The sequence below is a fragment of the Neopsephotus bourkii genome, unplaced genomic scaffold (assembly GCF_033783945.1).
Source record: "Neopsephotus bourkii isolate Nb327-2 ecotype Australia unplaced genomic scaffold, CSIRO-AGI_Nbou_v1 NB_457, whole genome shotgun sequence".
Taxonomy (NCBI): Eukaryota; Metazoa; Chordata; class Aves; order Psittaciformes; family Psittacidae; genus Neopsephotus; species Neopsephotus bourkii.
In genome coordinates this window covers 921,210-931,416 of record NW_026900959.1, presented here as the reverse complement: position 1 = coordinate 931,416, position 10,207 = coordinate 921,210, and the positions used below count along the sequence as shown (strand labels likewise).

The 10,207-nt window shown below is 52.9% G+C and overlaps 1 protein-coding gene across 5 annotated transcripts in view; it reads left to right on the top strand.

Moving 5' to 3' along the window:
- The first annotated feature begins 5,401 nt into the window (after positions 1 to 5,401).
- Positions 5,402 to 10,207, top strand: part of ANK1 (ankyrin 1) — a 53,109-nt gene continuing 48,303 nt past the window's right edge. For 3 of the 5 annotated variants that reach the window (XM_061349670.1, XM_061349671.1, XM_061349668.1), the window contains exon 1: positions 5,403 to 6,355. In XM_061349670.1, coding sequence (XP_061205654.1) covers positions 6,230 to 6,355 — 126 coding nt within the window. In that variant the 5' untranslated portion in view covers positions 5,403 to 6,229. Of the gene's footprint in view, positions 6,356 to 10,207 lie in introns of all 5 variants that reach the window. The other 2 variants (XM_061349676.1, XM_061349674.1) reach the window with 1 other exon arrangement.

Here is a 10,207-nt window from a genome sequence, read left to right as displayed (position 1 = left end):
ATGCTGTAGCGTTGGCTCAGCCTCCTTTGGAGGTTCAAGGGCAGGCTGCCTCTTGTCTGTCACAAGGATGTCTTCAAGTGTGGTTGTCTGCCACAGGGAATAAGTGAAAAGGAGCTTGAGAATGAGTAAAACTAAGTTTCGAAGCGCTTTTCCTATCTCCAGTCCTCACCAAGATGAAATGCAAGTTGATGTACAGTGAGGATGATGCTGCATCTGCCTTCAACCTGGTATGTTTGTCCTTGTTTCATTCAGGCACCTGAATTTTCAGATCAAGCGTGTCAAGATACAGGTACAAGTTAATTGTACAGGGGTGCTCCTGGCTGTTTGGTTCATTTACTCTCAACAGCTCCCATGTTATTCCAGCATGAAGAAGAAACAGGGTGTCCTGTGAGTAAGGTTGTCACTGTTTTAATCACTTGTGAACTGCAGTGGGTGCATCAGCAGTGCTACAGGTAAGAGTCATCAGGCTCTTGGTAGATCTGCATCCTATGTGTATTGCTTTCCCATAGTCAGGGCTGGAGTTATGACTGCAATAACTATTCTGGGCCAGAAAGCTGTTTTCAGTCACTCACAGCCAACTTTGATTCTTTTAAAGCTGTTCAATAAAGGAAGCTTTGGCACTGTCCAGCAGCACAGTTCCGAGGAGGTGGGTGCCCCCCCAGTGTGTCCTGCTTTTCCCATGCTTAAATGCTTGTGGTTTGAGGCCTCTGGGGTTTTGTTTGTTATTTTCTGTGTACCCTGCATTTAGCAGATTTCATTTGAACATTAACACGCACTTGAATTGTTATCTAGCAGTGATGCTTTGATTTATTCCCAGTTCTCAGAAACAGCTCTCATTTTTGGGATACAGTATGGGGTTTGAAAGTAAAATACCAATTGAGAACAGTTGTATGTCCTTCAGCAGTTCAAACTGGCTCTGACTCCCAGAATTAATGTGCAGGGTGATTATACTGGAGTATAATTCTGCTGCTTTTGATAACTCCAGAATTAGAAATGGTCAAGGCAAATCACTTCAATGGAATACCAGCAGAGTTATGTTCTACTGAAATGCTTGTATCCTAAAGTGGCAAGTAGGGGCAATCCAAAGTCTTTATCTGATGCCCTGGCACCAGGTTATGGTTACACATGTTGGTATGTTTGAGATGTTTGTGATGCTCCATCACAAGCTCGGGGTGAGCAGGGTCAGTGCCAATAATAATTAAACTTCTTGTGCCTTTTTCAGTTCTTTAGGCAGGAATTTGGAATTCTTTTCAGAAGAAAAAGAAACTGTTTAGATAGGAACATGATTTCTAACCACTGATAACAACTTTCCAGCTTTGTAAGCCGAGGAACAAAGGTGAGTGGTTATGGAAATCTATGAAGAAGATCATGGGAAATGTGATTCTGGAGTTAATGGTACATAAATGGGAACTGCTACTTAAGAAATGTTCATTCAAAACATTATTCAGCAATATAGGTTGCACTGTTAATGGCCTCTGCTCATTTGAAAACAGCAAGAACCCCTGTTTGTGTGGGTTAACCTGATGATAACCACATTTGGGAGCCGTGAACAAGGTGACCTCTTTTTTAGCATCTTCCTGTGCAAGCTGTCAAATCCTGCTGTTAGAGAATGACCAAACAGGGGAGGGGAAGGGGGGCTTGAGAGACATTTCCCAGTCCAGAGCAGGGTTGAAATCAGACTGTCCTGAAGTGCAAGAACCATGGGTGCTTCAGAGCATGGAGTGAGCAGCCGCTGCTGCAGGCTCTGCATTGCCATGGGCAGGTACCACACAGTGAGAGCTGTTCCATTCAACATGGCCAGGTTTGCTCTAAATCTAATGTGGACCAAAGCGTTTGTTACCAACCCTTAGCAGCCAGGCAAGAGTCTGAATGCAGCCCACAGCAATAACCCACTGTCTGGAAGCTGAGTGATGTAAAGGAGGCTCACTGAGAGGAGGGTGATCTTCAGGGGGTTTGACAGTTCTGGGAGCTCATGGGGGAGATGAGTAAGAAAGTGCTAAAAAGAGCAGAACCATCTTCATGAATTTCCCAACCTGGGGAGCGAGCTGCTTGCTGAGATCTTCCCTCTGCAGTAGCACAGGAATGCAGATAGACAGAGGCAGACCAAGTTTACAGCAGCCAAGGTGGGGCCTGCAGCAGCTTTTATCTTTGCAGCTTGTCAGCTGGAATCAGGTACCTAAAAATAGCTGCCTGAAACTGAGCTTGGAATGTGAAATCCTCCTGCCCCTAACACCGAATCCCAGCAACTTCCCCAACATTGCCATGCACCCAGAGCAGGGCAGGACTCCAGTGATGGGTTTAACCTCTGGCAGCAGCTGCGGTACCTTGCAGACAGAGGCAGGAACTTGTTCTGTGCTTCCTTCCTGATGGGAGGCTCTGTTCTGAGGACAGCACATCATGACTTCGTTCGTTCTGTGGGGTTGGTTTCCTAAGGGTTCCCTGTCAGGATCTGTTTGTTCTCCCTTGCCAGATCCTTTGCCCTGTGAACTCTTTGCAGCAAGGTCTCCGTTGCTGTGTCTGTCATGTGTGTCATATAGAATGGTTTGGGTTGGAAAGGACCTTAAGCTCACCCAGTTCCAACCCCCTGCTGGGGACAGGGTTGCCTTGAACCAGACCCTGTCACTCAAGGCTCTGTCCAGTCTGGCCTTGACACTGGAAGGGATGGAACATATGCTAGAATCCCAGTCTGAGATGAGGTACAAGAGTGTTATCATAGTACAAACAATGTATTTTCAAGGTAAAAGCGATAAACATGGTGCTCTGTGCCAAGTCATTAAATCAGGTTCTTGATGAGTTTCTTTTTTACTAACATGTGGCTATTGCATACACATGGTACCCTTCAGCTGAAGGAGGGAGTCTGTTTACTGCACTTCTGTCATCCTGTTTCCTGCTTTATCCAACAGCAACAAGCAGCAGCAAGACAGGACGCAGCTCCGGAGCCAGATACTTCCCCAACAGCTGCTTCAAAGAAGAGAGAAATCACAGCTGGACAAAATAATGATGTGGTAAGTTCAGTGAAATTACTCCTGGATCCATTTCCCACTTGTCCTGAGTCCTTCTGAAGCAGCAGGAATGATGAAGATGAGCTTCTCTTCATGTACAGCGCATCTCTAGGGTCCCTTTCTCCCAGCCCTGTGCTGCTCCACAAGCTCTGATGATGGTCCTCCCTGGTAAAGACCAATCTGAAGATTGTGCTTGTTGGGCCTTGGGCTGACTTTTGCCTGAAGCAGAGAATAAAACCAGAACACCAAAGAAGGTGAGCAGTGTTTCTGAGGCCAAAGAAGGTGAGCAGTGTTTCTGAGGCCAAAGAAGGTGAGCAGTGTTTCTGAGCCTGAGTGGAGGGAAAGGGGGTGAGAGCATCTGTGTCCTTCCCTGTCTGCCTGGGATCTGTGTGGCAGACTTGTCCACCACCTTTGGAGAATCGAGGCATCCATAAGGACTCCTGCAGGGAAACAGTAGGGAAGATGTAAGGGGACCAGTAGGTAGGATGTAACGGGATCCCCAGTGATTGCCTTAGCTCTGCTCGCTGCCTGGAGGGGCTCAGCATGTGTTCTGTGATATGTCAGGCCAAAATCCTGAATTCAGAACTGAGGAGCTCATGAAAACATTCCTGTTGCTCCTCTGGGGCTGCATCTCCTCCCTCTGTGCAAGGCTTTCTGTTCCTTCCCCTGGACCAGCACACGTGTGGGTGACCCCAGTCCCTCCCGCATCTTCTCCCTCATAGCCCTGTTCTCCCACGGTGATCACTGCTCGTTTTGTGCTCGCTCTGTTGCGGCTTACAAGCAGTTAAGAGGTGGGATCTCTTCGTAGGAGGAGGCAGTGCCCTACAGGCAAACAGAGTCTGAGTGTGCTGCCATTGCCTGATGCCATTTGGCTGTGTCTGTAGCAGATGCTTTGCTGACATCAGGGTTACAAAAGGATGCCTGCGCCCGAGCGTGGCTGCAGCAGTGCAGGCCCTGCCGTGGAGCAGTCTGCAGTCTGAGCCAGCTTAAGCCTTGGAACCTGAACGGCAGGACCCGGGTTAGGGACGCAGGGATGCACGGATGCCTCCCTAGAGCCTTGCTGCCATGCTCAGTGCTCCTGAACCCCCCAGCACTGGCAGGTTGTGCCCAGACAGCAGTCAGTCCATGAGGTGGGAGCTGATGCTGTTGGATGTGAGCTGGTTCCAGCCCTGAGCTCCCTGTTTTGGAAAACCAGGGAATTACTCAGGATTCCAAAGCAGTGCAGAGCTGGGTCAGGATGCGAAGTCAAACACACAGAAGTGAGGAGTGTCACGGCCAACAACTGCTTTGCCTCCTGTGTGCCTGGTGTTGAGCACAGGTCAGTCTGTGTCCCTTGTCCTGCTTATGAGAGGTGTCATATAGGTCCTGGCACCTCCTGCCATTCACAGGCAGCTCCAATTGCATTTTGTGATCTCTTCTCTTTCTGCATGGGCGTTCATAGGACGTTGCTATATAAAGATGTGCAGCTGTATCTAGACTTGAGTGTATTATTTATCCATGTGGGTGCAGTACACAGAGCTAAAGCTGTCCTTGAAAAGCCTGGTGAAATGTGATGATTTCCTATTCTTCCTATCTTATCTATATATCCTCAGTCATCATATTCTTTAAAGCTATGTGATACACCAGCGTTTTCCCTGGGTTTAGCACCCTCCTTGGTCTGTGGCTGAGGCAACAGAACTGGGGGAATTTTGAAGGGAAAGAAATGCAGGGAAACTGATTTGGACAGCAAAGTGACCTGTGAGTGTCTGTACAGCTCAGTCTGCATCCCACCTCCTGGCCAGGCTAAAGAACCTCTAAGTAGGCTGTAAGACTGACGAGTAGAAATGGTCATTAATCCCTGCTTCATCATCTTTTGACACAAAAGGGACCTTTTCTGAGCAGAACTGGAGGGGACTGTGCCAGAGAAGTGCAGTGCTTCTGCCTGGGCAGGTAATTCAGTGCTGTGCCCATGGGTTTACACACAGAGGGGCCAGAACTGAGCTGATCAATCTGTGCTGCTCAGAAGTGCCTGAAGAGTGAAGCATCTTTGCTGCAGGTCAGACTGTCGTATTGTGGTGACCAGCAAAGAGCCCACCCCGGTTTTACCCTGGTCCTCCCACACTAACGCCATGTATAGGAACCAAAGCTGCACCTCCAGGCCTGACCCTGGCTGCCAACGTGGGATTGTTTGTGCCTTTGGAAGGCAGCTGCAAGGGGAATGCATGGATGTGTGTGGCAAAGGGGTAGTGACTCCCAAGAAGCCTTGGCTGAAAGGACTTGGGCTCTGCTGATGCCTGGATGGGCAGGAGCTGGTGGCTCTGGTTTACCTTGCTGGTGCTGCGTAGTCAAAGAGCAGCCTGAGCCCTTGGTTTCTGTCTCCCATTCACAGCCAAGATCCCTCCCCTCCCCTTGCTGCTCACTCAGTGGAGAGATGCGAGCAGGAAAGGATGCTGTTAAGCTGCACTTTGCTCCAGTACTTGGCACATCCTTTGCAACACCGGCTGTGTTCTGAGCAGAGATGCTGCCTGCCTCCGAGCCGATGCAGTGATTCCCGACTGCTCCCCTTGAAAGGAGCTGGAATCATAACCCAGGGAGTGAGCGACTGATGCGGCTGCTGCACTGAGAGTGACTGAGAGGAAGGGAATTGGAGAGACTGGAATATGTGCCTGCCTCAGCAGCACTGACTGCAGTGGCGAAGCCACTGACGGACAACATGCAGGTTACTGTTCTTTATGCATTGCTACAGAGAACCCAGAAGTCGGGATGAAAGGCACCAGCCTCCTTTCTCATTGCTCCTCTATTGTCAACATGCATTAATTGCTGAGAGTTATTTTCCTCCCTGTGGCTGCCTGCCTGCATCTCTTCTCGTCCTGCAGGAAGAGACAGTGAGGGAGAGAAGAGCACAGCACCAGCCCGGTGTCCTGTCCCACAGGGGGGATGCTGCAGGATGTGCCAGTGCAGTCAGGGGCTGCTGCAATGGAGCACAGAACCTCTGGAACAGCTGGATTTAGGATTACTAATGCTTTGTAAAGGTGTCCCAGACTCCATCTAGCAACTAGCTGGAGACATCGGCTGCCCTTTGGGGCTCTGCTGCCTGCTTTCTCTTTGCCTCTCATTCACCGGGCTCCCCCTCATCTGGGTCGGCAGCGTTTGCGCTAAGGGAAGGGACTGGTTTTGGCCAGGAACCGGAGGGTTCTGCGTGCGGAGGTGCAGGGGTGACTGTGGAGGGACCCGCAGCCTGACCGGCCATGGCTCAAGCAGCGAAGCAGCTGAAGAAAATCAAAGACATTGAGGCTCAGGCTCTGCAGGAGCAGAAGGAGAAGGAAGATTCCATCCGCAAGCGCAGGAACCGCTCTCGGGACCGCAAGAAAAAGGTCAGTGGCACTGGGGCGAGCAGCCCCGTATCCATCTGCCCGTGCCCACGGCAGCGAGCGCTGTCGGTGTCTATGGGGACGGGGGAGCGGGGTGGAGGTGGCAGAGGGGCAGCTCGGTCCCTGTCCAAGCCTATGTGCAGTCAGCTCGAGGAGCAGTTTGCTGAGCAGAGGACAACTTTTGGGGCCAGGAACGTGCTGTTTGCCCTGGCAGCTTGAGGGGGTGGAGTGGGAAAAGGAAGGGAGTGAGGGGTTTGTGAAGGCAGCTGAAGAGCCTCATTCTGCCCAAGATTAACACTGATCTCTAAGGTAAAGCTGCTGCTCCCAGCTCCATGCAGCTTCCCAGAGGTGCTCCGTGTGTGCAGAGCAAAGGGGCAAGAGCCCCCTACCCCTTTCTCTAATGCCTGCTCCATGCCCTGCTTGATCCCTGCCACAGTCTGGGCGCAGGCACAGCAGGAGCAGGGGCAGCTCTTTGTGAGCTGTTCCCTGCTCAGGGCAGGCTGCATCCGGAGTGGGACACAATCATCCCTCCCAGCACAGCTGCGTTCCGGACTGGGAGCAGCTCGAGCAGGGGGGCAGGAGCAAGGAGAGGGGCTTCCCCCTCTGCTGACACCAACGGGCTGGAGCCTTGGGGCTGTTCCTCTGTGGCAAGTGAGTGCCAGGGGTTTCTTGCCACCAGGAGCAGGGTTGTGGCTGAGAGAGCCTTGCTGCCCCTTAAAGACCTCTTGACCTGAATGTTCTCCCGACAGCAGGGCCCGAGGGTGTATGTGCTATGCACCAGCACAGGGATGCATGAGGAGGGAGGTGACACCAAGGGTAACCAAGGATATCCATGAGAGGAGGCACCGGTACAGGGATGTCTTAGTTGGGCTTCTCTGCCTATAGCAAAAGACTTGGAGACTCCCATGTCCCCCCCTGTGAGCAGGAGCCTCACAGCAGAGCTCTGCTGCTTGGAGCATCTCACTAGCTGTGTCCTGGGAAGAGTCCTGCTGAGATGCTGGGGACAGGCAGCCCTCAGCTTCCTGCCACAGCGCTGGGTAAGTGCTGGGCCAGGCTGCCAGGGTGGTCCTGGGCGCTGGGATTCCTGGGTCTTGTTCATCCTTGTTCCTGGTGAAGGCTCTCTCCGTGGCTCTTTGGGAGAGCACTCCACTTCCCTTCTCCCCTCGCACCCCAAAGCACAGTGTCCGTGTGTCCTGCTGATGGTCTGCTGGACTTCTTCATGTGGAAGGGACCGGAGAGGGCACCTTCTCCCCAGCTCCTTATGAGAGACCCAAGCTGCCAGGACACGCTGTGGTGCAAGCAAGGGGGCTGGAGAAGCATCACTCAATGCACCCAGGGTGTCTGGTATCCCTTACAGTGATGACCCAGCTTCAGCAGGATCCTCTCTGGGATGGGGAGCACAGAGCAAGGTCTCCTTACAGGAATCACTGCAGGGCTCTGGTGCACTGAGGAGCTGATCTTCAGCTCTCCCTTTGCAAGGGGTGAACCCGACCACAGGCAGGGTGGGCAGAGCCCTGGTTACCTCCTGTTCCTCCTGGGGCCAAAGCTGGCTGTGAGGATGTTTGCTTCTCTTAATGCCAGGGCATCCAAGAAGGGGTCTGTGTCTGCAGGGGGCCACCAGTGGACACACTCAGGAGGGATGTGAAGCCTGCAGACAGATAGGAAGTTGAGTGTGGGGTCTCCCAGGTGCCACAATCCCACTGAATGCTGCCTTCTCCAATGGGAGCTGCAAGGCTTTTCCCTGTAGGGGCTCTGTTACTCGAGGCTGACCATCTCTTGTGTTGCCAAAGGGATGCTGGGGGGGTCTGTGGTGAAGCATCACCAAACCTGGACAGTTTGCTGTTGGGTCCAGCCACCTCTCCCTGTCCCCAGAGCCTGAGTGTCCCCTTGGTGGTGCTTTACTGGAGAAGGCTCCTTGGGGCCAGTCTGGAGGCAGTCCCAAGGTGCTGTAGTTTCTCATTCTGCTTTGCTGCAGCGGCTGGGGGGGTTTAACCCGTGTTAGCCTGGTAGTGCCCTGCATGGGACCCACGTCGTGGCGATGCAATAGGCTCTGGCACTGGCTGCTGGAATGGACTGAGACCATGGTCTTGGCACTGGGTTCCTCCAGCCCTGCCTGTTGTTGTCTCTTGCTCCATACACAAATCCAGGCTCTTCTGGGCAGAGGCTGTTGGTTTCCTCTGTGTTTGGACACTGCAGCGTGTCAGTGTCTTGCCTTATGACCGAGCCCACCATGCACCGCTGCAGTGCCCGGTGTCAGCAGGGATGTAACCTATGGGTTACATGGATGGGTTACAGCCAAGGCAGGGCTGGCACCGCAGCAGGCAGCGGAGGTGGCCAGAGGAAGGAGATGGTTGCCCCAGAACAAGTTTCTTCTCAGTGCTGATGTTACGCCTTGGGGCATGAGAGCATTGTACCTGTCGGTGTTCCCAGCCGTTTCTGTGGGCTCCCATGACCTGCATGGTTGAATCCTGCAAGAACCTTGTGTCCTGGGATACCTGGAGGCAGTGAGGGCTGTTATTTAATGCTGTGTTGCCCAAAACCCTTCTCCTTGGACCAGAATTGTATTTATTGCTTAGTTTCCACGACACTTTCTTGGCTTCTGTCTCAAGTGTAGGTAACGATGATTGACCTTGTACTGGCCATTTCCATGCTGTGCCTCTCGTTTGTCCCTCAGCACAGGGACAGCCCAGGTTTATCACCTCCAGTATTCCCTACCTTTGTAACTCAGGTGCTCAGAGCTGGTGTTTCATTTGAGAGGGGCTTCACAAGGATTTAAGGGATGGGATCTTGTCGCTCACCCTGTGACAAGCACAGCCGCACTTGTGTTTTGGGCCGAGCTGCCCTTTAAACAGCCATGTATGTGCTAAAGACATGTCCATGGGCTCTGCAGCATGGCTGGAGGTTGCCTCAGTCTAAGGGTGACACCAGGGAGCAAGCTTTCAATACCCCCGTCTGTTCCCACGTTTAGTGCTGTGCTGAACTGGGGGGATTTATGAGGTCCACCATAAGATGCCGGTAGGTTTTCAGGGTTCCCTATAGCCAGGGGTTAGGGAGAGCAGCCCCAGACCAAAGGAGGGTGTCAGTGGAGCAATACAAGTTCACTGCCAGGAGGGAATTTGCCAAGCATCATCTAGGTTGGCTCCTTGCTATTCCTGCCGCAGTACCCTAGCTTCAAATCACTGCATTTCACTTGGGTGGCCAGGTCACAGGGGACCAGAACCACTCCAGTGCAGCTGCTGGGCTGCATGGGGAGCCTCTGCTGGGGCTGCACTGCAAGGCCCGAGGGGACAGGCGGTAGCAATAGGTGCTTTGGCTGCAGCTCCCTGGCCCTTCTGTGCAGTTCTGGGAGGCAGCGATGGTCAAGAGCACTTCCTTCCTTTCACAGCCCCTGTGCTGCGGTCAGGCTGCCTCAGGAGGCAGAAAGCCCTCACTTGGAAGGCACTCGGAGCACTTGAAGGTGCTGCCTTCTGCAGGGTGAGCGGGGAGCAGCCCAGAACGCTGTGGGTGTGATGGGTGGCTGCGGTGTGTGGGGCAGGCTGTGTGAGCAGGGAGCAGCCCAGAACGCTGTGGGTGTGATGGGTGGCTGTGGTTTGTGGGGCAGGCTGTGTGAGCATCAGCCACCGAGCCCTCCTGGAGCCGCACATGGATGGCTGCTGCAGTTATTCACTAAAGGTGGAAAATGGACCACATCCTCTTCCAGGGATTCTGGGTTACAGAAGGCCCTACATGTCCAAGCCCCACATGGGGCCCTCGCTACTTGGCTTCCCTTTGCATCTACAAGCAGAGTGCAGCTGTACCAAAGTGCCCCAGGACCTGTTGTGGTGCCTGTGGTACAACCTGACCAGCTTAGACTGA